Genomic DNA, 26,613 nt, shown 5'->3' on the forward strand with positions numbered 1-26,613 from the left:
CTGTGATGAATTAGTTGCTCAACCACTGCAAATGTACCTGGAAGCAAAAACATTTTTTGGATAGAGTGGATGAACATGCACACGTGATATCATCAGATACACTTAGAGCATAGTGTTTAGTGGGAAACTATGTAATTAGAAAAAAAATCACTTTGTGAGTCTTAAAATTGCAAAATGTGTCTAAAGATTGTCTGTGAATAACATCCAAGAACCTGAGGGAGGAAGCTGAGTGTGATTGTGTGTGTGTGTGTGTGGTATCTGGCATGGTCATTGCCATTGCGTTATTTACATCCCAGAGGCTCCAGCTGTTTTTCTCTCTGCAGGAATGAACTTGAGAGTAGAGATGTCCCTGTGCAAAATAAAACCGGGAACAAAATGCTCGCTTATGTGTGTTTCAGGAGAGTCCAGTGTGTGTGTGTTCATGTGCTCAGTCGGTTTGTGTGCAGGGATTTTGTCCACGTGGAAACATATTCCAAAATGCCTTATTTTTCCGCAGTCTTGCCAATGCCAAAACGCCCTGCAAACAGTACATGCACGATGTTCACACACTAGGAAGCTTTCCCAGAAAATGACAGAAGATCAGATATGGAGTGATATGTTAAGAAAACATTTGTACTGCACCGAAATGAATAGAAAAAGAAAAAAAGAACGGAAGGTTGCAAACGGAAAAAGCTGCATAAATGTGGATGTTTTAACTGTAGCGGTCATTTGTTTTTAGCTGCAGCCAGAGAATATGTGTGCTTATTTTCTCTTATCCCTAGTGCAAACAACAGGCCGGCCTTCTCAGAGCTTGATGAGTATAATAATGCTGTGTGCAAACTCTCCTCAGGCCAGCACAAGCTTCATTCCATTAAGGGTGCACTCCGGTTCATTGCAGCCTGAGATCAAAATTAAAACTTTATCAACCCTGCTTGTAATTGCCCGAGCACAACTCAGGTCATTTCATTTAAACTTATCCGACTAATTTAACCAAGCCTCCACACTAACATAAGTCAGTGACATTACAGATTAAGGCACTCGAACAACCACTTGAGCATGAACGGCATCAGCAGCTGACTGGTTGTAGGTTATTATAAAAGCCCGTTTGTGAACAAAATAGGTAATTTGCAAAGAAAGGGTTAGAAAAGGTTTTCTTACATAGTACAATAGTCATAAGTAATGGCAGTGTTAAAAAAAATCTGTTTTTCTAATCTTGTCTCTGTATTTTAATGATAATACACTCACAGGAGTTACTGCTGAAACCTTGGGGCCACATCACTATAGCAACATTAGATCAAAGCAAAACACACTGGGTATTCGATTTTGCTTCAACCTCTCTTCGGATAAATTGTGATAACCTAAAATCTCAGTGGGGCTGGAATAAAATTTTTTTTCCCTCTTTCAGCAATCATTTGCAAGTAGTTGCAACAATCAATGAGCGTCCATCACCCTCCACCATTTAGGTCACAAGGCGGATCAACAGGTCATCTGTTGGGAGGCAACTTGTCTCCAACTAACTGCGGTCACTCTCAGACAGATTGGCAAAGGTTTTCAAATAATTACAATCTAGTTTATAAATGGAGACAAGCTATAAATGGACACATCGCTATCAGTCTGAGTAACTTGTATGTCATGCATGTCTTGCAAACTTGTTGAGTGTCTATGTCAATTTTTTGAAGAATTTCAGAACTTCTTTTCAAATTCATGACATTCTAGCTGGATTCTCAATGCAAGTAATTAATATAAATTTCTGCTTTATGTGAATTTCTGTGTAAATGTAGAGCAACAGATTTGCAGATATATCACAGTTAACACTGTATTGTTACAAATTGCGTGTAAAAGCACAAGTAATTTAAGCAGGCTGACTCTGGCTTTGCTGCTGTCCTGATGCACCAAAGTCACTTTGAGGACAGCAACTGGTCCCCATCTTCGAAGTAACTATTTCAAAGGTAACAAGAATGCAAGTTTTTTTTTTCACACGGTCATAGTAATTTTGTTCTTGTTCTTGCATTTTCTGCAATCACTGTTTTCCCTAGTGTGACTGTAGCATAAGGTGATTGTTTTTTTTTACCTCAAACTTCTCACACTGCTGAACATTAGAGTGTTTCTCCAGATCAGTTAAATGGCAATTCTTAGTAATTAGTACTCATCAAAGGTCCAAACTAACAAAAATAAGTCTCCAATCCCCGTAATCGGCAGCACAGGCTAGAGATGGAGCACATCGGTCAATCCTGGTGTACTGTGAGGAAACAAAACTTCTTCAGGCATTGCACCGTTTACTTACCTGTTTGTTTCTCCTAGCCTAATCATTTGTCTACTAAATGACCCCTGGAGGGCTTTGAACTCACAACACCGATCATGCGATATCTCTGTGTATTTTCTCATCATTGCTTTTGGCCTTGAGTTTGCTGAAAACAGATGCAGTGTTTCACAGCTCTCCTTCTTTCAGCGATTATCTGTGTTTCAACTCTGCGCTCGGCGGGATCTCATCCCTGACTCATTTAAAAGCTATTAGGAGGGCAGGGACTGACACGGGAACATTTATTTTCCTTTAGCGGTAGATCTGAGGAGGAGTGCTCGTAATAAGCGCTGTCTCACAATTAAACAATGTGATCCTAAGTGACATTTTTAACTGGAACCACACATTTCCACTCTCACATTGTGTTTTTATGTAGCATTCTGGGCTGTGCTTGGGGGAGGCCCAGCAGCAAACACAACACAAGAGCTGTCAGTCACACTGAGGTTAAATAAACCGAGTGGATATTGGTGCCAAAGCCAACAGGCGGGGCAGCAGTATGGTGAGGAAAAAAAACAGAAAAATCGACTTTAAAGAGTACACAGCAAATCAAGTGTGGCCAAACACACAGAGACAAATCCTGCCATTTCCACTGTGTTTTACCTCTTTCCACTCTTCAAAGAGCTCCTGAAGGGCTGCGGTTTTCATACCAGAATCTCAAAACAAATGTTAAAAATCAGTTACAACATCCGGCGTTCAAACAATAAGCCGAGAGAGTCCTTGTGGGTGGGACTCTGTGTACAAAATGTCTGAGTTTTGAAAGGAAGACTGGGCACTGGGTCTTTCTGTGCATTGCATCACAGAGTTTTCATTCAGAATAGCAAGTCACCGTGATCCTGAAATTTGGACAGATGCGGATAAATGTTTGGAAGGCTCCAGTGCGCCAGCCAACAGTTGGATGTTTGGGATGGACTGCCAGGGTTAATTTACCTAACTGAGTTCCTGTTGTTATGCCAGTTTTTGTGATTGAACTGATATGAACGTGTATTTGTTTGTAATCCGGTCCCAAACTAATGTCAAGAACAGAAAATAGGCGTGAACATCCTTTAATGTCACTACAGGCAGGACTTTTCTCTGAGGCCAAGACTCTCTCTCTCGAGGGGTTCCACATATAACGCATTACATGCATTACATGCAAGCACACAATTGTAAACTTCACTGTAACCGGTGCACTCCGTTTGCCAGGCACCGGTGCCAGTTAAAATATGCCTGAAACACAGGATATAGATTTTCTGTCATTTGCAGGAATAAACATTTTAACCAATCAATACCAGAAAGCGACTTTCCATTCTCCCCATCTGTGACTAAGACAGAAAAGAAATAGTGGAAAAGATTAAGCAGACCCCCTCCCCCCCTTTTTTAAAAAAGGAGAACAAGGAATGAGCAGGAGGGGGGTAGAAGGAATAAAACAGAAAGACAGCGTTGTGCAGCTGAAGAATAAAAAATGTTTAAACTTGGAAAGACAAAAGAAACTTAGCTAAAACCTTCCAGCAAAAGTTTGATGAAAAAGGGGGATCTGTGCTGAAGGAAAGAGTTGCTTGCGCTTCGTTAGCGTGAGGCTGACCTTTGCCCGCAGGTGTTGAGATGTTTCTTCACTCCTCTGCTGTCTTTGAGAAAATATCAGTCCACTCTCGCCGCTCCTCCTTCTGTCTACACTCCTGAGATTTTAACTAAGCCTCAGTGTCAATCAGGATGTTATCGCTCATTTATGGCCTTATGAGCAGGCTATGATGGATCTACTGTACACCTCTTATACACACGCACACACATACACACAGAATCATGCTTACAAATAGACACTAATACAAAAAGCTGTGCGCACCAAAAAAAAAAAAAAGATGAAAGAAAAAAATATTCATTAGGCAAGATCGTTGAAAACTTTGAAAACTGGATGTGCACAGGAATCATTTTACTTATTTATGATGAAGCACCGCACATTTTCCTGAAAATATAAATGGGTAACTCTTTGCACTTTGAAAGCTTACAAGGAACAACCCTTTGACGGTTTCTGTCTTATTTCAGGCGTGCTTACTGAACAAAATGACTGGGTGTGCATCTGAACTTACTGAGAGTGGTCTCTGCCTGTGCAGCTACCCTTGGAAAAACCCATAAAACTATTTAAATGGTCATCAAACCACATATTTATTGATACATACTGAGGTGTCAAAGCTCATGATTAATGGTGCTGGGAAGGTTGTCAAATGCCGTCTTTATAGGGGAGAGAGTTAGGAAGAAAATTGGAAATCAAGCTGTTTAGTTGATAACTGATGTTACAATTCTTCAAAAATTAATATCAATTTTAAGAAAACCATGACATTTTTGGTAAGCGACAAACTTTTAATGTTTCATTGTTAGATGGTTGCAGATGTTTCAATGTTTCATTGTTCTGTTACTGAACTGTTGTAATGAAGAAGGGTCGATTAGTTATGGACAATTTTGCATTAGTCACGCATCCATCGAACAATTCTTTGGCTAAATAATGTTTATAGAAATTGTCAACTTTATGCAAACAATGGTTAGGTTATGGTTTGGGTGGTATGTGAACAAAACAGCCTACCAGCTGAATATTCAGTGTCAGATTAACCTTCATGGTTCAGTTTTGAACTTTATGCTGCCTACAGCTTTCTGTTCACTGCCCACTCTGCACTGCATGGGAGACAGAAAAAGTCAATATACATATACACTCACTGGACACTTTATTAGGCACACCTTGCTTGCACTGGGCCTTCTATGTTCATGGCATAGATTCAACATGGTTCTGTTAACATGTTGGTCAGGATAGCATCGCACAGTTGCTGCTCACATCCCAAAGGTCAGATTGAGATTTGGTAACACTCTCTGGTAATACAGGGACGGACATGGTTGGCAACAATACTGAGGTAGGTTGTGGTGTTTAAATGATAGGCAATTATGAGCCTCAAATATGCCAATTATGAGTTACTCTTCTATCAGCTTGCAGCAGTCTTCCTAGTCTCTTCTGACCTTTGACATAAACGAGGCACTTTAACATAGCAAGCTTCAGCTTACTCTTTTTCAAACTGTAGAGACGATCCCTGTTCTGAAATACTCAGACAACTCTGACTGTGATTGGAGCTTCAACTAACTAGGACACAATAATTTTATCACACAGACGCACCTTTACCATAAGAGTTCATTTTAGGATTAAATAAGTAGAGTGAACTACTTTTTGTATTAAAACTTACTTTCCATTCTGTTATTCAGTCAAAACAAATGCACGGACATTTAGAGAAACACATAAAACAAATTTCAAGACCACTGCACCAAACTCAAAGAGCACCCTATACTAACTCAAGTTCTTCCTGTTGCTATTCTCAACAATGAGAGACAGCGAGAGATCATATATCACGAACAAGCAAAGACACAGCACAGACTGAGCTTATAAACAACATGAACTGTAGCTACAAACAGCAGCCTGGAGTCAAAGGCAACGTTCTTTTTATCAGCTTCATCAGATATTTTATTCATCTCTTGGAGACAGTTAAAACTTCACTCAGCAGGCTTTGAATAATAATCAGCTTTGGAAAAAAAAATATACATGTAAAAAGTACATAAATCCATTTTAATTAGTTTGTAAATAAGCTAATGTAAACACACAATTAGCATCAAGATAAGATATAAATTCCTCTTTCGCAGCAGCACCGCTGGAGACTTTGTGGATCAGGGGCTTCACTTCTTTTCGTCTCGCTTTGTTTACACACACATCATGCAGTATTAAACATCAATGCGGTTTTATTCTCCCTGAAGCAAAACAACTCAACTCAAAGCAAGTCAAAGATGCTGGTGCCAGACTCTACACATCATTATTGTCTTTTATATTTTTAGGAAGACATCATATTGCACTTTTGAGTAATCTCTCACTTGTAACAGCATAATACACATATGTTTCTTCTTGCCGATGAGCCCGTGTATCTAAATGAACTAGCTGCAGTCCCACATACAGTACAGGATAAATACATATCATGGTAGAATTTACATACTGAAACGAACTGTACATCATTAGATGGCTGTTTTTCTGAGGTTATCTTGATAAGTACCTTGACTGAGGCTCAAGGATCCAAAGTGAAGGCTACTCTCACCTGTGATCATTTATTTGTATCTCAATGGACATCTTTTTACAATAATATATTTAATGCTTTATCATAATCTTTACTCCCCTGGCAGTCTTCATGAATCAGTCATTCCTGAAAGGACAAGCTACATTAAGTATAAAATAGCACACAGTGCTTCTTCTTGAAAATAAATGCAATACTTTTGATCAGTCTACACCAACACACATGCCCACATACTGACACACTTAAAACAACACCAAAAGCCTACATCCATGCTAGCTGCTTTGTGGGGCTGTGCTTAGCAGCACTTAATTGGTTAAACTAATTACCAGTGTTAGCATGGTAACATTCCCACAATGGCAGCGCTTAATTTTTAGTAGGTAAAATTCTTACCATAGTAACATCTAGTAATTTACACTAATCTCAAAGAAGAGATGATGTTGATGGGATTTCTGTTAGTGTTTTCTCATGAACAAATTGAAACCCGATGATGGTGCTAAATAAAAAGTTCATTTATCACAAAGTTATTACGACTCATCTTGCGGGGAACATTTTACTTAATGGAAATCTGACATTTCTTGAAGCTGTTCATTCAAAGCCATATTGTGACAGTGGACCAACTGCTGGAGGATCAGTAAAGCTATAAACCAGCATCTCCAAGCTATTTGTGTTGATTCCTATGCTTTACATATTAGGATAAAATTTAAAAAAAAAAAACATCTGTTCCTTACCAGGTTTTAAAATTATATAAATACAACCTCACAACAACACATGACATATTACACTGTGACTTTTTTTATTTAAAAAAAAAATTAAGCCAAAATGCAGAAGCAGTGTGTGGAAAAATAAGCAACACCTTGAAGTAACTTGAAGCCCAGTCTTCTTCACATTGCTTCATTTGACTGAGATGAGCTCTCTTAATAATTTCACTTGGACTGAATCATTGCAACACCTTCATTCTTTTCTTTTTCAGCCATTCTGTTGCAACGAGCTGTAGTGGGAATCAAATTCGAACAAGCTTTAGATGTCAATCAGACAGCCTGTCCAACATTTGAATCTAAAATATTTTTTGATATACAGAAGAGTTCATTGTCAAGCTCATGCGAGGAGCTACAAGCTCCTCCACTGTATTAGCATGAAGTGTTCCTCTTTGGTTTCATGTATCCAAAGGACATTGTTCCAGAAGTCTTTGTTCAGATCCAGCTTTGCAAGCCTAAGCCATGCGAATTATTTTTAGAGAGAAGAGTGTTTCTCCTGGAAACCTTTCTAAATAAGTCATATTTGTTCAGCCTTTGTCTAATTTTGCTCTCCTGAACTTTAACATATAACCTGCTAACTTATGGCTGTAGTGTCCAAGGTGTAACTCTTTGGTTTTCTGTAGTTTCTCTGAGTTTAGAGTAGATTTGCTGGGATCTCCAATCCTGGAAAGACTGGACGCAGTCTTTAATGCTTTCTGCTTGTGAAAAATCTTTCTCATTGTAGTGTGGTGGACTTGAAATAGTTTGATAATGGCCTTATAATGCTTCCCACATTGATTGGCAGCAGCAATTACTTCTTTAAGATCATTGCTGATGTCTTTCCTTCTTGGCATTGCGTTAACACATATCTGAATGCTTCAGACCATCAAACTACCAAAGCATCTGCTGCTCACACTCACTGATGATCCATTAATCATGTACATTTGATTAGCAGCGCCTGGATCTGAATTCTATGCAAGCACTATGGGCGTATTTGTGTTTTTTACACAGTCTGCATTAAGGATTAATTTCTGTTAATAAACGATAACACTGTAAAATATCTCATGTATTTCTGTTGAACTGAGGTTGTATTTCGTTTATTTTAAGACCTGCTAAAGATAAAACTTTCCATTATATCCTGACATGTGAAACTGAAAGAGTGTGTACTTTCTTTTTCACATGAATGCACTGCCAAAGACTAAATGAGAGCATATGGCACTGAAGTTCTACTGGGAGTTGAGAAACAGCAAACAGAAGGACAGAACTGGGAATCAGAGGGTGAATGGACACTTTGTCAGGCTACCTTTCTGTGAACTGACAAATTGTATTCCCCTAAAAAAGAGTCCATCACTAGTCTGTAATCCCACACATCAACAATATTCTCACCAAAGCTCCAAGCAAATGTGATTTCTCCAAGAACCTTAGCCTATGTATTTTGCACATTTCCCCTGAGGATCTTTAACACCACCCTTTTCTATACCTCCTACACAAAGTGACAATATTGTTATAATTACCAACAATATCATAAGCTACATTGTTAAGACTTGTTACATATGATACTATACAGCAGCTCATGCTGTACAGACAATTTGATCGTCCACTTCATACCCAGATGTAGACAGATTGTGAAAACGTATATTGATACTGGACATCAGTGATTTTGGGGGGGAAGAAAACGGCTTCATGGCAATCCCTATCCACTTGTTTGTGTGGGTAAACATTGACAAGCATGTACATTACAATTCATCTCCTGTACAGTTCATTTACACTCTGTTGCACGCTCTTTTTTTTCTTTATACATTGTCTAATGAGCTCCTTTATCTGCTTATTGGCAGTGCTGAGTCATTTTAAAGTCGGTCAGTCCATCAGCCCCAGGCTGGATATCCATTCCACCGGGATGAAACATGAAGGCATCAAAAAGCATAGGAGGCTTAACACAAGCACAACTGAACTCAACTGCTGTGGTAAAAATCTCAATCAACTAGTTAATAAAATGTTATGTTGAAATTAAACTACTTACTGGAATGAAGCCAACATGTAATCGTTTCTGCAATGACTGTCCAGTGAGTAGTTTAACTCGACATGGCTCTGGTAAAAGTGCACATGGCTATTTTCATGCAAGGGCTCTCTGCAGAGCAGTTTGCTTCTAGCCTACTGTGTTAAAGAATAAGCAAAACCTACACTCTCATGGTTTATTAAGAGACATGTATGTGTTTACAGAGAAAAAGACTGAAGACGGTAAAAGATGAAGACCAACACTATGGTAACAAGAAATAAAAAATGAAAATGAACCATGGTCAAGACAAACTTTTCTGAAAGGCCTTGTCTTTTGTTGGAAGATGTGTGGGCATTGTTGCTGTCTGTTGGTAATCGCATCATATTTAATCTTAACAGCCTCCACATATACACACACATACACATTAGTCATACAGTGTTTAATTTCCCAAAGGAGAAATAGTTTTTATGCACTGTATTGTATTGTACTGTAGTGTGATATTGTGAATAAGTAGTTAGATAGATGTGATAGATGATAGATGGATATTTTGTGATCAAACATAATGGGGTTTTTTTATCTAAAAGGATCTACAACTTATTCTTTATCTTACAAAATGAAAGATTCTTTATTCTGCATCAACATATTGCGGTATATATCAGTTAAAGTCAATAGACAGTTTTTTAAATCCTTGCTTTTGTGTGGGTTTAGGTATTGAACTTTGTGTGGCTGACCCTCTTGCACACATCTATACTCACATATAAATATGCATTTGCCAATAACATCCACACTATTTCATGCGTGGAACAGGTGTAGAGATAAAAGACCAATGTCTTTCGATTTCTTCTTCTTCTGAACCAAACATGTCAGACTGACTCTGTGGCTTCTTGAAGGTACTGCTCCTTGATGTTTGATATTTTCTTAATGACCTCTGCTAAGCTGGAATAGATGGCACAGCCTTCAAGGGCCTGAGGTTTGCTTGTTTTCTAAATGAGCTGAGGCGTAGGTCGACTACAACTCCAAGTCTACCAGAATCTGCTTGCATGCAGGGATGCCTGGCCACAATCTACAGGTGTGTATTTGTGTATATGCACGTGTGCACTCCCCCTCGCTGATATGTGTTTTTTCGAGTGCAGTAAATGACATGGCTGTGTGCATTTCTATGTGCAAGTATGTGAATATGCAGGAAGCGAGAGAAAGAAAGTGAGAAACAGAGTGTGTTTGAGCGTGACCTACAGCTGTGATGTGGATCACTTGTATCCACTGTTGTGAATGAGAAGAATAAATAATTTAAGGTGCTCTCTGTTAGCCTTTTGATATTGAAGCCAAGTGTATGTGAACAGAGCAGAGAACCAAGCAGTCCCACAGCTGGCCTAATTTGCCAGGATTCAAAGCAGCTTGACCTAAACCACCTGAGATGAATGCAGTCATTTAGCAAGAACAGACAGCTACGAGTCTCCCAGTAAGGTGGCCGTTTCCTTCCTTTCAGATTTCAGAGATGTTGCATAAAACCTAAGATTGCAATGTCAGTGCATAAACAGACAGACAAAGTGACCTCTCCTTGAAAAAGTCCCGCACTGAAATTTAGTCTAAGGAAGTGAAAGTCTGGAGAATCAGCTACAATGCAGAGATGGTGTGACTCATAGTAGCAGATGTGATGGAATGAGAGAAAATGTGAATGGAAAAAAATTAGAGCAAAAACAATCCATGAGTATTTTAGTTTGATAGCTCTTGGAGAGTGTAGGATATTTCTTCACAGAAACTCTGGTTGCTGTTATGTGTCTAACGATTAGAGTATGTGTGGGTTCTGTTGCACTTGTGTTTATTCTGTTTTGTATCCAGGGTGTGTTTTTAAGCCAGCTCTTCTTCTGGAGGTGATACATTGTAGGCCCCAGCAGAGAGAGCATGAATGTTGTGAATCACCTCCTCGCCTTTTTCTTTCCACTCGTCCTAGAACCTGGTGCTCTCATGTTTCAGCATGCGGATGTTGGTAAGTGTGCCGCTGCCCCTGTGGTGGTATCCGTAAGCCTGGTGCTGCCCCTCCAGTCACCGAGCGCTGCTGCCCGACGACATGGTGCTGCTGGGACTGGAGCCGCCCGAGCCCCGGTCTTCAAACACGCTGATCTCAAGCTGAAAATTTGTTGAATGTCAAGGATCACTGTGCGTTGTCGACAAATTCCATGAGAATTTAAAGCAATACAGTTTTAGAAACCTCAGTAAGGTATTCCAACTATTTGGGCAAGCCTAATCTGACCTTACTGTTCTTCAGTGTAACCAGTGGTTTGTTCTAAATCCTCTGTATTTCCATTCATGAAGGGTTCTCTTGTTTGCAGACTCCTCCAGGGTGTCCTTGACTTGATTATATGCAAAGAAATTGTTTTTCTTAATTGTGGAAAGAACTCTGGAATCTTATAATTTAGTAGCCTTCTGTGGCCTTCTCCTGTTACTGTGCTGGCCAGTGGATTCCTACTTTTAAAGAAGAAATTTTGCTTTCTCTCTTTTTCATCTAAATAAGAGCTTCCTTCTCTTGCATAAACTTGCAGCTCTTTGCACATCAGCGAGTTCCAGCGAACGGCTACCAAACGCTAGTTCAACACCAGATTTTTTATCTGCTTAGATTGTCATAAAATAACAAGGGAACATCTGGCTGTCGAACTGCTTGTCAGGAAATAGTGAAATTCCTTTTGAGCCACGGAGAATGGGAGACAATGTTTAAAAATTGCTTCAATGATTAAAAAATAATTTTGGATTAATGCTTTTTAGTTAAAGCAGAAACTCTATTCCCTGATCACATCTTGTTGGTTTACTTAAAATCCACTGTGATGGCGTACCGACAAAAAGCGTGTCACTGTCCAGAAATGTATGAATCAAAGTTATCTGAACTCTGAGCTTACATTCATAAACCTTGGCAATGGTCTTACTGGACAGCGCTACTCTACTATCATCATATGTTGATTATACTGTTAATAAAATGTTCACGAGGCTAAACTTAATTACTTGTGAAGGCTTCTACTATTCTATTGAAAAGGTCTGAGAGAGTCAAGCCTATGGGCTCTGCTCTTTAACGTAGTCAGTGGATTTTAATGGTGGCCTGTCTCTGGCACATGTCTATATTGTGTTTACTTGTGTTTGTAGCTACATGAAGGTGAGGAAGCTGAGCCCCCAATAGGAGGACAGCTTCTGAACCATATGAACTCACATCAGAGTCTCTTGAAAAATTCCTTCTGCATCAAGGAAATCTGAGCTTATTAAAAAAACAACATAACAATAGTCTGCCATGAATTTCTTCCTTCTGGGTTTCTCCTTCCAGAATTCCTCTTGTCTGCGTCTCCCCCTTTGTTTGTTTATGTATTACTTTCTTTGTAGGCCTCTTCTTTTTTTATTGATAATAACTTTCTCTGTATGTCTTTGGTTTCTTTGCTTCCATTGTTTTCTCTCCTTTGAGACTGTCTGCTTCATTTATTAATATCACCTTTTAATTTCAACCATTCGTTCTCTGCATAACCACTCAGTCTTTTAAGAGTTGGTAATGGGTTGACCTGCAGCCCGTTTTTTTTCTTTGGGCCAGTGTGGGCCAGGACTGTGTGATGGTCTATTGGACACATTCACTCTCTCCATGTGTCTGTGCTGGTATCAGGCCAGCTGTCAAAAGGAGATATAGTGCTGTCCACTCCTGAAAATGTAGCAATTCATCTATAAAAGAACAGCCACATGAAAACTTGGAAATCATTGAAAAGGCCTTGATATAAAACCTTACTTCCGATTGACCACATTAATATTATTTATTTTTTATTTTTTGCATATTTCCATTTTAAAGTAAAGAGCTTTCTGTTTTTTTCAGAGCTTTTTTAAGATTTACTCACGATAAAAAATAGTTGGCCACTGAACAGCTACTCTGCAGCAGCTGGACTTTAAGTGTCTTGTTCATGGGCATCCTGATGGTAATTTATGAAGAAGTTTTTTTCATCCATTTGCTGTATCAAATCCAGATGTTTCCACCAGTTTCAATAATTCAAACCAATGTCTTTCCACGCCATCTTTAAATTGTCTTATAAATGTTGATCTGTCCTGTCTGGGCTTTTATCCACTATCTATTTGTTGCACAGAGATTACAGTAACATATGGGAGGAGGATACAACCCTCATTCCTCTCTCTATGGGGTCTGTGAGCAGCAGACCTCGAGGAGCGTAGATCTTCTCATTCTGCTCCTGGATGAAACCTGATATCTTCCTCAGCACCTGGAATAAAACAAGGGGGGCAGAGAGGTATTAGAACAAGTACCTCTGGAGGTAATCCAGATTTGATTAGAAATGTTGGAGGTAAGATGAAAACCCAAGCAGGACAATCAGGCTCCCATAAAAAATTAATAAGCGAGAACTGAGATTCAGTACCTGCCGACTACTTTTTCAGGATGCGTTCTGTGTTACACGCGGTATCTAAAAGAGGTTAAATTGGCCCAAGTTACTTTAACCTCTGGAAAATATGAAAAATGAAAGAAACTAATTTGCAGTCCTTCTGCGCATACTTAGCATGTGGCATATGATACCAGCTCTGTCAAATCATTGCCTGGCTTTATTTTTCCTGCGCATTAAAATCCAAACTTAAAGTAATTCCATTATGCTCCAAGTATAGCAGCTATTTTTTCTGCATACTTCCAAGCCACTCATGTCAAGCAGGGCTGCATGAATTGAATTACTAAAAATGATGCGTATGAGCTTTTCTCCTTTTGAACTTTTCCATTTGGAAGCTTGAGTTCCTAATTCAAAAGATGGCTCTCTTTAAGGCTAAATGTCACGCCTTGGTTAACTGTCAAGGCTCTAAAATATGAAGTGGACAGTTTATTTAGATTGCACTGGCAGTGGACGTTTTTCTCGGTTTTGCAAGTGAGCATTGCAGCAACTGTGCGAAAACCACAGAGCAGCAGTGGAGTGAATCTGTGCGGTTCAGGCCATGCTTTGGCACACAGATTCAAACAAGCATGTCTGTATACATTCTCTCATTCATTGCAACTGCACACAAACCGTTTTATCTGGAGATGTGAATAGTGTCTACGAAACCTAAGAACTGAATGTTGTTCCAGCGATGCTGCTGATAGCAACCAAATGTCTGCAGACTGATGGCCAGTAATGCCAAACAGGCAGCTATTAGCTAAAGTGGGTTTATTAGAACGGCTTATTCAGCCTTAGCTATGCCTCCATGGGAACAAATCATGCTGATGTACCACGGCTCGCCTAAACTCTGCCAGTGTCATGTCGGCCAGCGCCGTGTTCCTCTGTGCCTCATTTGCACCCACAGAGCTGCTGCCACTACACACGTTAACCGATATGTACAACTCTATTAAAGAGAGCTTATTTAAATTCATTATGACTTTCTAGAGACGCTGTACATTTCCTCAGGTCTGAGGAGGAGACAGGAGAAGCATTTGCTTGCTGTGACTTCTTCCAACTACTACCTGCCCTGTTTTAACAAGGGCATTGCACAGATTTTATAATATTTGGCAGGGTGCAGACTCTGTAATGTCCAGTGCTGCTGATTCGGACATTTGCATTCCTAAGTACAGCTCTGCTGCGTAATGACTTCAAAGTTTCCGAGCTGCAGTACGTGTGAAAATGGTTCTATTGAACATGACAAATTCACATCCTTTTTTTGTGAGTTAGCTAAAGGTCATTGCAGCACACAGCCTAGAGCGATTAAAACAACACTGAGCAGTTCACTGAGCACTGTGCTCCTCTAGTATGTCAAAGGCCTCTTACAGCTGCAGGCCCAGCTGCTTATACAGTGACCCTTGTTAGTGGAGACTAAACAACAGAAGAAATATTTTTTGTCTCCCATTGGAAAAAGATACTTTTGCAATAAAATGTCTGGAAAACATTAGGACATTGCGTTTCTCAGTGAAAAGAAATTGAACTGAAGCCATCGAAATTCAGCGGTTTTGCCCCGCTGTTCTTTAAATCAGTGAGATCCATGTGAAATAGCGCTGAGCACAAAGCAATCAATATTTGACTTATAAGATATCCACACATTTCTTAACGCAACACAAACCATTTCCTTTGCTACAAACTCCAAGAGAATCAAGCATCGCGGTAAAGTGGCAGAGAGACACACAGAGGAGCCCTGACTAATCAGTTTACTGTGGTTCAGGGAAAAGGCCAATCCTTTCACTTGCTAGCGAGCTCTCGGGGCAGCTCAATCCTCTTCGGTGTAACAATATGACAGTCAAGTATCCAAGCTGTGCCTGTGTTGTACTGGCATGTGTGTGTGACAGCCCTTCTGGGAAAAGCTTTGTGTTTGTGACAGCATACGCACAATCCCCTGCTTATGCTAAAAAAATGCAATATAAAGGATTTTATGCGTTTGTACACGTGTCCTTTAGAAACCCATACTGTATGTTCAGCTACATTCTTGTCAATAATACGAGAAGAAAAGTAGAAGATGGAGGGCACAAAGTGTGCGTGAGGGAAGTCTTGTGAATGTTTTTACGCACATGTATCTGTTCTGACATGCTGGGAGCAATCAGTGTCCTTTGATGGTGTGAGATGTAAGCATCAAGGGACTCCAGTGAATCTGCACTCTGATCTGCGAGCGCTGTGTTGTGGGACTCGGACACACATGAACATGCAGCATCAACTTGGGTGGGTACACTTTATCATCATCAGTCATAATGTTGTTCAGCCAAGATGGCTGAGTTAAGCAAGCAAATAAACAACTCTCCTGAGAAACTGATAGAATCTCAGGATCTTAATGGGGCAGCACCCAGCTGACAGGGAGATGAAAAGAGCCTCAGACTAGGCAATTTCTGCATGGCTTCAACTCAGCAATAAGTCCTTTTGTACTTCTTGGTCAAGCTCCTAGTACCTCTGTAGTGCTTTGATGAAGAAATGTTTACAAAATGCAACAAGACAAGGGAGATGAATGCCGCGGGTGACAGAGATCAGAACAGAGAGGAATGCTGAAAACTTCATGCAGCTCCAGTTCTATCTAAAACGGCGGCAGGTACACACAAAATCACAAGAGGATTAATCACGCTCGCTGTGTCTGCCTATGCGATTGTGTTATGTGTGCGTGTGTTCCTGTTCCATTTCAGTGACTAACAAGCAGCTACACAGCCATGCGGAGCTTTAACCACCTGCCCTTTGTCAAGATGGGCATCTTGGTTGCACTTTAGGTAAGCGTCAGCTGGCGTGCCATGCCTTATCCAGCGGCACACTTGTGTGGCCTTTAGAGTGAGTTTTAAACTCTGGTGGACAGACAGAGAGAGAGATTGCATCTCCTAGAACTGTGTGTTCTCTTCTTAAAGAGCCGGATGAGGCTTAATGTTTTTTTGAGTGGGAAAGAGTTGAATTCAATAGAAATTGACACATAGAGGAGAAAATAACACTTCTGTAAGTGGAGTTCATCACTGCACATTAAAAGGTTCACCTTCATCTCACATTCTGAGATTCTGGGCTCTTTCCACTGAGGCATTTGTGTGCATCTTTTGCTGTTTTTTTTTTCAGGTTCCTCAGTCTCCTACCAAGGCATGTGGGATACGTGCAGCATGATTAATGTGCTATCACTTGTGAACTGTGTTTGGGTTTGCATGGCGTTTTCGCTATGCCTCTGCAATACCCAGAGAAGAGAGTGCAATACAGGTTGTCTTGTGCTGCAATTTAAAGACACATTCTAGTTCAAGATGTGGTTTCAGGTTTGAAAAGGGGGACAGGTATAGAAGATGCTCACTGAACTCCATACAAAACATAAAAAAAGCTCATAAAGTGAGCCTGAGGAATAGATGGTGGCTGAATCGAAGTGTGCAGTAAACTGAAAGAATGGTTGTATTTACAGCAAAAGTCTGTTGTTTTATCTACAGCAGATCTTAAAGATGGTTAATGGAATAATAATTGCATTTTTATATTTAAAAGGCTAATTTTAACTCATTTTAAAGCTACAACCTCTATAAAAAGCAGCAAACTGAAACAAAAACATGACAAGTTACAAAAAAGTTGTGATTATACAGTATTTCCACCCAAAATGTAATATTTTGTGTACACGGACTTCTTACCTTTTCATATCGCGTTTCCATGCAGAGGAAGATGATATAAGCTGTTGCACAAGCCAGACATCCTTCCAGGTACGACTGACCTCCAATTTTTTCGGCCTCAGCATAATAAGAGTTAAGGGTCTTCACCGTCTCCTCAAGTAAAGTTCGTTCAATCTACTTATAAACAAAAACAAACAAGACCAACAGCGGTTGTAAGAATGGCACAAGTGCAATATGTTCTGTTAGCCTGCCAAATATACTGCCTGTATTCTACTCAACCCAAAATGCAATTTTTCAAGGAATTAAAACAACAACAACATTGATTACAGAATATGGAAAACCTGATGAACAATTACTTATAACTACGTCAGCAATGTATTTTTTCCATCTGACAGAGAACATTTGCAGTAAATTGATGTCAACTGATGTTTTCTTGCTCTGCTCTTTGTGTGGATTGTCTGCTTCATATGCAAATTGCTAGACAAGTATGCAATAATACTCCTACATAACACCATTCACTAATTAAAGCAAGGTAAAGAAAGTAAAATTGCTCTTTAAATAAATAGCACATTCTCTCACACAGTCTTTAACTAAAGGCATCTCAGGAGATGTTAGATGGGGAGAAACATATATATTACTTACACAACAGACGTTTGCATCCATCTGTGGATGATGCCCTTGTAATTATTATGCATAATGTGTGCATTTCAAGTATTAGCTTTTTGCTTTTGAGGACCAGCATTACAGGAATGAGAAGTTTCCTGGTTTAAGAAGCATCCCATATGCACAAGTGTTGTTTTAAGTGTATCTGCATCTATCTGTGAGTTTAGCTTAATAGACAAGTCTATATGGGCCATCAATCTTTCTGTATCAGTCAAATTAGAGTTATATGAAGTAGGGGGGTTATATTGCCTTTGTCTAGGTATTTGAGTGTGTGTTTGGACTCACCCTGTTGTCAAGCTCTGAGGGAAACTTGGCCTGGAATCGGCACACAGTTCCTTCACTGTAGTCTCTCTGTATAAACACCTTGGTGACCAGCGATGGACTGTGCCGGAGCTCCTGAAGGTTGTGGAACTAAGAAGTTACAAAACAGAAGAAAAAAACAGAAAAATGAATTTTGTGGTCAAGAATACATTTCAATTCATGTACAGTACTCTATGGATATAATAAGATAAGATATATGTTTTATATATATATATATATATATATATATATATATATATATATATATATATATATATATATATATATATATATGTGTTCAAGCTCCTCAATCTGCCTCTAAAGTTGGGCTCAGAAACTCTTTGGAGCAACCTAATGTCTTCTGCAACCCTTGTTGGCTTGGCTTGTTTGGAAAGGTTGCCAAGAAGAGGACTCTTCCCTCTAAAACGAACATGGCTGTGCAGCTTAGGTTTGCCAAACTGCATCTGAACGAACCACAAGACATCTGGAACAATGTCCTTTGGAGGTTAGATGACAGCAAAAACACAAATAGCGTATCTGCACAAACATCTCATACCAACTGTAAAGCACGGTGGTATAGGGTTGATGATTTGAGCTTGATTTGTCGCAACAGGATCTCCTCCTCTGTCCTCTGATCTCCTCTGTTTACCAAAGCATTAGTTAAATGTGAGGCCATCTGTCTGACAGCTAAAGCTTGGCCCAAATTGGGTCGTGCAACAGAAAAGTAATCCCAAGCACAGCAGCAATGGCTGAAACAGAAAAGAATCAAGATGTTGCAATGGTCCAGATGAAGTCCAGACCACAGTCTGACTTAAATGCTGTAGTGGGACCTTATGAGAGCTGTGTATAAGTGAATACATGCAAACCTCAGAGAAATGAAGCAACACTGTGAGCCAGAATGCCTCTCCTATGATGTGAGAAACTGATAAAGTCACACAAAAGAAAAAGACAAAATACTTCAAGTTCTTGCTGCTAAAGGTGGCTTTACAAGCTGTTGAATCATGGAATGTTCTTAGTTTTTCACAGGACTGCATAAATGAAAGTGTAAAAAGGCTTTTGCTGCACAATAAAATTTAAGTTTAAGTTCGAAACGCAAGAACTGTTGCGACGTTAATGCACCAACATCTTTGACTTAAAGTAGCTGGCACTCTCATTGCTGTCTTCCAACATCAAAATTGATGTTGTAACATTAAAAGACTGGTCTTTACAGCACTTTGTTGGTGAACAGTATGTTTTACACCCAGTCATTTACATTAAAAGCATACAGCAACAAGCAAGTGGGGCACTGTAAACTTATCCCCTGCTGATCTAAATTACTGTCCTCAAGAGGACGGTAATTAGGGATACGGTAAAAGTATGCAGGAAGAGGAGAAGGCAGGGAGAAGGAGAGAAAATAAGGTGGGAAATATGAGGTTGTGTTCACTTCAGACAGAACCTGAAATCATTTTATAAAAACACTATGGTTCACATGATAAGCTAAACATTTGTGCAGCTGTTAAGTTTTTTCTTCTTTTTTTTGAAGGCTTGGCCAGTTACAGCAGTGTCACTGTGACCTATATATTATCCAAGTACATGCTTGTACATGCATGAGGCAGAGAAAGACTTTCCAAAAATTTGGGATACAGTGTATACGTCAATAGAGAATTCAATTTGTAGATCATTTCAACCTTGCAGTTATTTGTAAATAGTAGAAAGAGAGCATATTTAATGAAACTGAGTTTTAAAAAGTCTAAAAAATTAACAAAAGTTTAAATGGAGGCCACAAAAGACTAAAAAGATATATCATGCTAAAAATCTTTGCCAGAAATGGAAAGGCAGTAGATGGAAATAGTTAGATTAGTTACAATTTAACAATGGCACTTCTTAGCATGAAACTGCAAGAAAGAATTCATGGATTTCATTATCTGTGGTCAGTAATGTGGTGAATGATAAATCAAGCAAAATGTCACAGACAATACTGAGTAGCTGGAACTACACCTAATTAAAACATTCATTTTTTAATTACATGCTGGTGTTGTAATTACGTGGCTCATGAACACGTCTCAGAACCATGTCAGTGCATCCACAAAGTCAAGTAAAAACACATGTAACCAAGAACAGGAAATACATGAACAATATCCAGGAAACACTACTGTCTTGCCTAAGCCTCTGATAATTTAAAATAAATTAAGGTGAATCCTCAGAGTTACGAAGGAAAGGGCCCTCCAGCCTGTTATCAGTGCATACTTCAAAAAGCCTCCCTTAATGATGGCATAATGCATTAGTTCACATGGTCAGGATAACTTGCACATCTGTGCACACTATGAATGCTAAATAATATATTGAGATTTTGGAGCAACAGATGCTGCCTTGTGGACATGTTCTGTCAGCATGGACAGTGCTAAAGCACATTCTACTGATATTATATCAGGATGTTTCCACGTCTGCAGTTTGGATCATTGGATCATTAAAAAAATGACAAAGAAGACAAACTGTTGAGGAGCTGAAATACGTCAAGCAAGAGAGCTTATCTTATAGACCTTAGTATTTAAGTATAGTATTTACTGATAATAATCAAGTTTAAATTACTTTAAAAACACTGCATCTTTTTGGCAGTAGCCAGACTTAGTACAGTGCCAGCCTTTCATCTCTATATATGGTGTATCACTCACGAGCAGGAATAGCATCCAAGCTGCTATTTTTGTCTGCTAACAGCCACAGTCATCCATCTCACAGCCAGAGCTTTTAATACACCCCCCCTCCCCAAAACACACACACAGTTTTGGGTTTTTTTTTTGCTTTCCCTGTCTCTCGCCACCACGGAGCCCTCACTCTTTCAAGTGTTATCTTCAGGCTATCATGATGAACAACAAGTCCTTCTATTAATAGAAGCAATTTACAGTTTCAGCACAGAGCCGAGCATCATTTATCCAAGTCAGAATCAGCTGGCCAAAAGAGAGACTCATTAACATCACGCAGGTCCGTCTTTTATGAACGTGTGCATGTGAATGTGATGCTATACATACATGCACTGCATGCATGTACATACGTTAGATGTCTTTTTAGAACTGAATGGAGACATGGCAGAAATATTTGTTGTTGGTCCAAAAGGTCTCTTTTTCTATTAGTTCACAAAGTTTTCAATGATTTGGCCGCCAGTATATCTCTGACTTGCTCATTGTTTATGACTCGGCCAGATCTGTCAGGTCATCAGGTGGAGATCTTTTAAATGGTCCTAGAATCTGATCCAAGTATGTTGAGGGTGCTTGCAGTTACTGTCTGCTGACTTGAGATCAATTACATCTGTACTGACATTCAAACACAGACTCAAAACCTTCTTTGCTCACACGTGTCTACCCTCAATAGCTGTGTGTGTGGTTGTGTGTGTTCAGTTGTATTTTGCTGTTTTCATTGCCTTAAAGCATTACGAACCTACACAGCTTTTTATAGTTTTATCTTCTGTGTTAAGCACATTGAATTTATGCATAATGAACAGTGTTATATAAATAAAACAGTCAAGTGGCCTGTGTGATGTGCTGCACAAATCAAAAAAGAACAAAATGAAAAGTTCTGTTAAATGCACATACCAGGGCTGGTTAAACACACATGTAAATAAAAAAAAAAATCTTTAACAGTGGACATGAAGAACATGTAAAATGACAAATAAAATGGAAAAAGTATGAAATAAACAAGATTTAAAACATTGCAACTTATTAAGCTACTATGCAAATAAACTCACAGAAAAAAACACCCCAGTAAAGGAGTGACTCAATGCTTATCCTGTGGTTTTAATTAAAAAAATAATAGAAACATTGGATTTTTCATCCTGCTAATACCTGAACACTTGCACGGAATACCAGGGTAACACCATGTTTTCACTGACAGTTTCTCTGGGAGCAGTCCAGTCACCCAGTCACGAGTCATCTGAGTAAACCTTGTTGGCTTGCCTCACACTGTCACATCCAGGCCAGCAGGACAGTTGGCCCCGTGCTGACCAACTGACCTCTGCCTTACATGTCTGTGCTACACATAACTTACACTAAAAGAAGAAAGGCAGGTGTCTCCCTCCCTGTGATTTGCCTAAACATGAGGCTTCACAGTATCCCAATCTCGCACTCCATGCAACTAAGGCCGATGAGATTAAAGCTGGAGAAACACTTGAAAATTCAGTCTCATAAGAGGCTACATATTTAACCTTTTAACCTGTCTTCTTGCCAAAGCTCCTTTAGACTGAGTGACATCAATAATCATAATTATGCCATCAAACTGGGAAATCAGACTAATAAAACATCTTTGTCAAACTCATTGCCATATTTCATGATATTTCATGACCTGCATTTACTAGACCAAGTCTGCTGGTGGAGATGAGTATCAGGAGTGATTTGTAATAAAAGGACAGAAGGGAGAGTGAGAGGGGAAGTTTAAAAGATGGTAGTGAGATCTGCTTTTATGGATGGTTTCAAGTGAGTATCAGTAACGAAATAACAAGAGGCAAAGCCGGAGGTGTCAGAGTTGAAAATGCTAAGATTTTCAGGGTGACCGTTAAGACAGGATTAGAAATGAGTATATCAGAAGAACGGTTCAGGCTGAGCAGTTTGGAGACAAGGTTAGAGAGGCAAGGACGAGATGGTTTGGACATATACAGAGGAAAGACCACAGAGAGGATTCATGGATGCAGGGAAGGAGGGTTAGTGTGACAGAAGAGGATGCTAGGGGTAGGGTGAGGGCTGATGACTTACTCACATAAGTTACTGCGTTGACCCCTAAAGACAGCAGCCAAAAAAAAAAAGTAAGAGTACCTGGACCAGTAGGACCCGGGTGGATGGGTCTGACTCGTTATCTATGACAGTTTTATACTCACTCGAGAGTTACTTCCAGTTGATGAAACAGCTATTTTTCATTTATACTACTGAACACAAAAAAACTTTCTTAGTCTTCTGGTGGTGATATGAAATGCAGAAGTATCTCTGTATATTTATACCTTGAAGACAAACAGGTTTATCTTGGTAGACTGCTTATGTTTCCTCTATGGGAGCCAAGGGTTCAAATCTGGTCTGTTCCTGCATCTAAATATAGTGCAGAAGCAGACACCAATGTTAAAGTGTGATACTGATCACACAGGCCTCTGTTAAGAAGCTCTGCATGGTGCTACACTGACTTCTATTTCCACCCACCCATCTTTAACGTTATGTTTAATATTTTTTTGCCTGCATACTGATTAGATTTCAGAAAAAACGTGCCTCACCAGGTAACAAGCGCATAGAAAGGTACTGCATCAAGTAAACAAGGATGAATAAAAACCACATAGATAATCTTTACTGCATGGCAATGACAGACATATTCTAAATTACTAAATAATAAACTGCTGTCCCCTTATACGCAGTTCATTTCAATTTTATTGTGAATAATTTTCTTGAAGGACTTTCATACGATGAACAAAAAAAGAGCATTTTCATACCCTATGAGCATACTCTGCCAAGTTGAGCAGACAAAAGAAAATTAAATCAAACGCAAAATGCATCAGTGAAATCTGTTGACTGAGAAAAATATCATTTTTTCTCTGTCATATTCTTTCAGTCCTACATGCTGAATCAAACCCACACTTTAATTCCTGCAGTTTGCATCTGTAGATCTGTGAGCCTCATTGCTCTGACGTGTTTCCTAGTTAAGTCACTCCGACTCAGGGAGCACATACAGACGGCACGGGTGAGTGCTGCCAGTGGGCAGGCATTGCAAACGGTACACAGACGATTACAGCACAGTAAATGCACCCAGATTTAGAAACTTCATTCTTGTTTTCTGCAGCCTTTCAGCATGTTTTGTTACACTCAGCTCCCTTTTGAGCCCTTCATAATATAAGTGATTCTCTGCCATTGAGAGCAGAGTTTTTAATGCTTGCTGCCAAGCTGGGTTATCCAGAGGTCTATAAATCAATAATGCTTTGACAGTGTTGACAAAACTGTGAGACTGTCATGACATCTAGGTCGAAGAACAGTAACTGTTGGACCAAAGCTTACAGAAGAAATAATTTTCATGAAAAAGGACGACTTTTTTTTTTCCTTTTCTCAGTGGGGAGCTAAGTCTGTGCAGGTCTCTGTGGGTTCAGTGCTTTTGCACATTATTTCTTGACAGTGTCATACTCAAGCTGGAGAAAACCTACAGTCTGCGAGGAAACTCTGGCAGTAGTGGACTTAATGGATCCAGAGAGTGTCCATGCAGCATAAACAGTCTGCAGAATGAGCTGAGTGTTACTCAACACTTAATGCAGTCGTTTGCTGACTTGGCAAACAATAAATGTCATAGAATGAGTTCTAATATAATATGTGACAGGGAAGTAGAGACAGGCTGAGAGGCAGATGGATAGGAAGCAAACTGTGGTGCTCATCTCAGACTCAAATCACCGATGGTTACAAACTGCAGCAGCCTGTTCGCATTAAATATGGCATGGATAATTGATGGGCTTTGGACATTAAATCTGTCCTAGGTGCATACACTGCATGTGTTTGAGTGCGTGTGCATGTTGTGTTCCTGTGTAGGCATGTGTGTGCCTGTGTGTGTCTGTGTGTAATTGATGGGGCTTGGACAGGGATACTGGCAGACCACCAAAGGAAGTCAGGGACACTCTGCCAGGGTCTTGCAGGATCCGAAAAAAATATATGCATCGATCTTGCCAAGCTTCTTATCCCCTGCACCTTTACCTGCAGAATCACTATTTAAGAATTATACCTTCACTCAGAAATAAGTTAGATGGTCATGTATGTACGGCCACACGCATGCAAACACACTGTTGTATGAATATAACCAAATGTGCTGTCTCCTGAGATCATGATTATGATAATGTCATCACCAATATGGTGATGCAAACTGACGGAGAGGAAGACGTGCTGCTCAGCCTAATGGCTTTTGGGGTATTTTGGCAGGTACCTCTGTGACTGATTTTCTGAGTGCAATAGCATCACAACTGTGCTACATATAGTCACAAAACTACAGGTATGTAGTTGGGTTGTGGATATGTTTAGTCTGATCCATGAGTACTGAGAAAATGACACTTTAATTTGTCCCACAGCACAGTGTGTCTGTTTAATGTATTTTTGACTTCCATTTATCTTTACATGATGTACAAACATATAATCATTGACCCACAAGGCTGGGGTTTGATTATTCATCGCAGTTGGCTGGTTATCCAGCAGTTGTGCTCTGTGATACTAACCGATAAACTAACAGTTATGGGATCTCTGCATTTTCTTGAATAAATAATTTCCATGTTTTTTGTGGGCGTGAAGGAAATCGGACAGTGGAGAGTTAAGTGTGTGGCAGGGATAAAGATTTATCGAGCTGATTTAAAAGTATGACCAAGGCAAAGACATGGTTAGGCTGTCCCTGTCCATGGTGCTGACTGCTCCATCATCATTACCACTGTCATCAGCCTCCTCCGCTTTGAGCCTACTGGAGCTGTCTGAGTGATACTGGTTTCTGTTTCTTATCAGGCAATGCCCGAGAAAGCAGTATCTGTGTTGGAGGGGGAAAGGAAAACAAACACTTGTTTATCAGACGATATTAGTCACAGCTTCTAAACACTGATTAAAGTAGAAGAAATTGAAGCCGGGGAAGGAAAAAAAATGTCCTGACGTAAGGATAATGTTACACGACTTCAAATTCACACAGCTCTCAAGATCCAGTCGGCTGATTTGATTGAAATAAAACAGCGTTCACCCGAACCACGATAAGACACAGAAATCGGAGGCACAATAGGTAAGACATTCAGTTACAAGACGGCAATTCTCAAGCTGGATTTCTTAGAAAAACAGCAAAGGGAGGTGCACAATACATCTTGGAGCTTTTTTCATACAGCACTCACAGAAAATGTAAAGAATTTCCTTACCTCTGTCGCCATATTGCAGTGAGTGGGTTGCGGGATCTGTCCCGTGCTGAAAACGGCAACCGTTTGCGCGTGCTGTTTGGGACAACGCAACTACAGCCCGCCGGTAAGCGGTCGCCCGCGTGCACGTGTGTGTGCGTGACTGCGCGCGCTCCTGCTGGAGACTCACGGCGGGATGCGGTCACTGGTGGTTATAGTAATCTGAATTTCTCTTTATCCAGAATAATCTGCTTTCAGATTCAGTCACAGTTTCAGAAAGCAAACGGAGGTTACTTTGAAGCATCAGCAGTTTATTTGGGTTAGTTTTTCCTTTTTTGCCCCCCTTTTATTTTAGGGCTATATTAATAATTACATTGATTATCAATAATTCAAACAAAGTGCCCTGGCTGCTGCTTCTGTTTGTGACCAGTCAGGATGCCCAACAATCGCTTTATCTCAGTCCTGTTTCTACAGCGTGGAGTATTAACAATAATGATGATAAAAAAATGGTCATTGGGTATTAGATCATCACATTGAATGATAAAGTGATTCCACTGGGAATATTACAGCAAAGTTTGTTTTTTTAAACAGATGACTCACTCTTAACTGCTAGCATGCAGAAATACTTCTGTTCAGTCATACTGTACCCTGTTTTCATATCTAGGCACTGCTTATACTCTTATCTGATTAAGGGAGACTGGTTATGATGGAGATATAA

The 26,613-nt window shown here is 39.7% G+C and overlaps 1 protein-coding gene across 1 annotated transcript; it reads right to left on the reverse strand.

The window, feature by feature from the left end:
• Positions 1 to 5,722: 5,722 nt before the first annotated feature.
• On the reverse strand, positions 5,723 to 26,049 carry golga7bb (golgin A7 family, member Bb). Its single transcript, XM_084948621.1, has 5 exons — positions 25,920 to 26,049; positions 18,044 to 18,169; positions 17,117 to 17,269; positions 13,212 to 13,313; positions 5,723 to 11,205 (listed from the first exon to the last, which is right to left on the reverse strand). The coding sequence occupies exons 1-5, from the start codon at positions 25,929 to 25,931 to the stop codon at positions 11,122 to 11,124; spliced, it is 477 nt and encodes a 158-aa protein (XP_084804747.1). The 5' UTR covers positions 25,932 to 26,049; the 3' UTR covers positions 5,723 to 11,121.
• Positions 26,050 to 26,613: the final 564 nt, after the last annotated feature.

Source organism: Perissodus microlepis, chromosome 13, assembly GCF_051167445.1.
Source record: "Perissodus microlepis isolate ML-2025 ecotype Zambia chromosome 13, ASM5116744v1, whole genome shotgun sequence".
Classification (NCBI taxonomy): Eukaryota; Metazoa; Chordata; class Actinopteri; order Cichliformes; family Cichlidae; genus Perissodus; species Perissodus microlepis.

Coding starts and splice junctions, on each gene's coding strand:
- golga7bb (XM_084948621.1), bottom strand. Junction 17,270..18,043: donor CCTCAGAGCTTGACAACAGG/GTGAGTCCAAAC, acceptor GTTTATAAGTAG/ATTGAACGAACTTTACTTGA. Junction 11,206..13,211: donor TAGAGAGAGGAATGAGGGTT/GTATCCTCCTCC, acceptor ACAAATTTTCAG/CTTGAGATCAGCGTGTTTGA.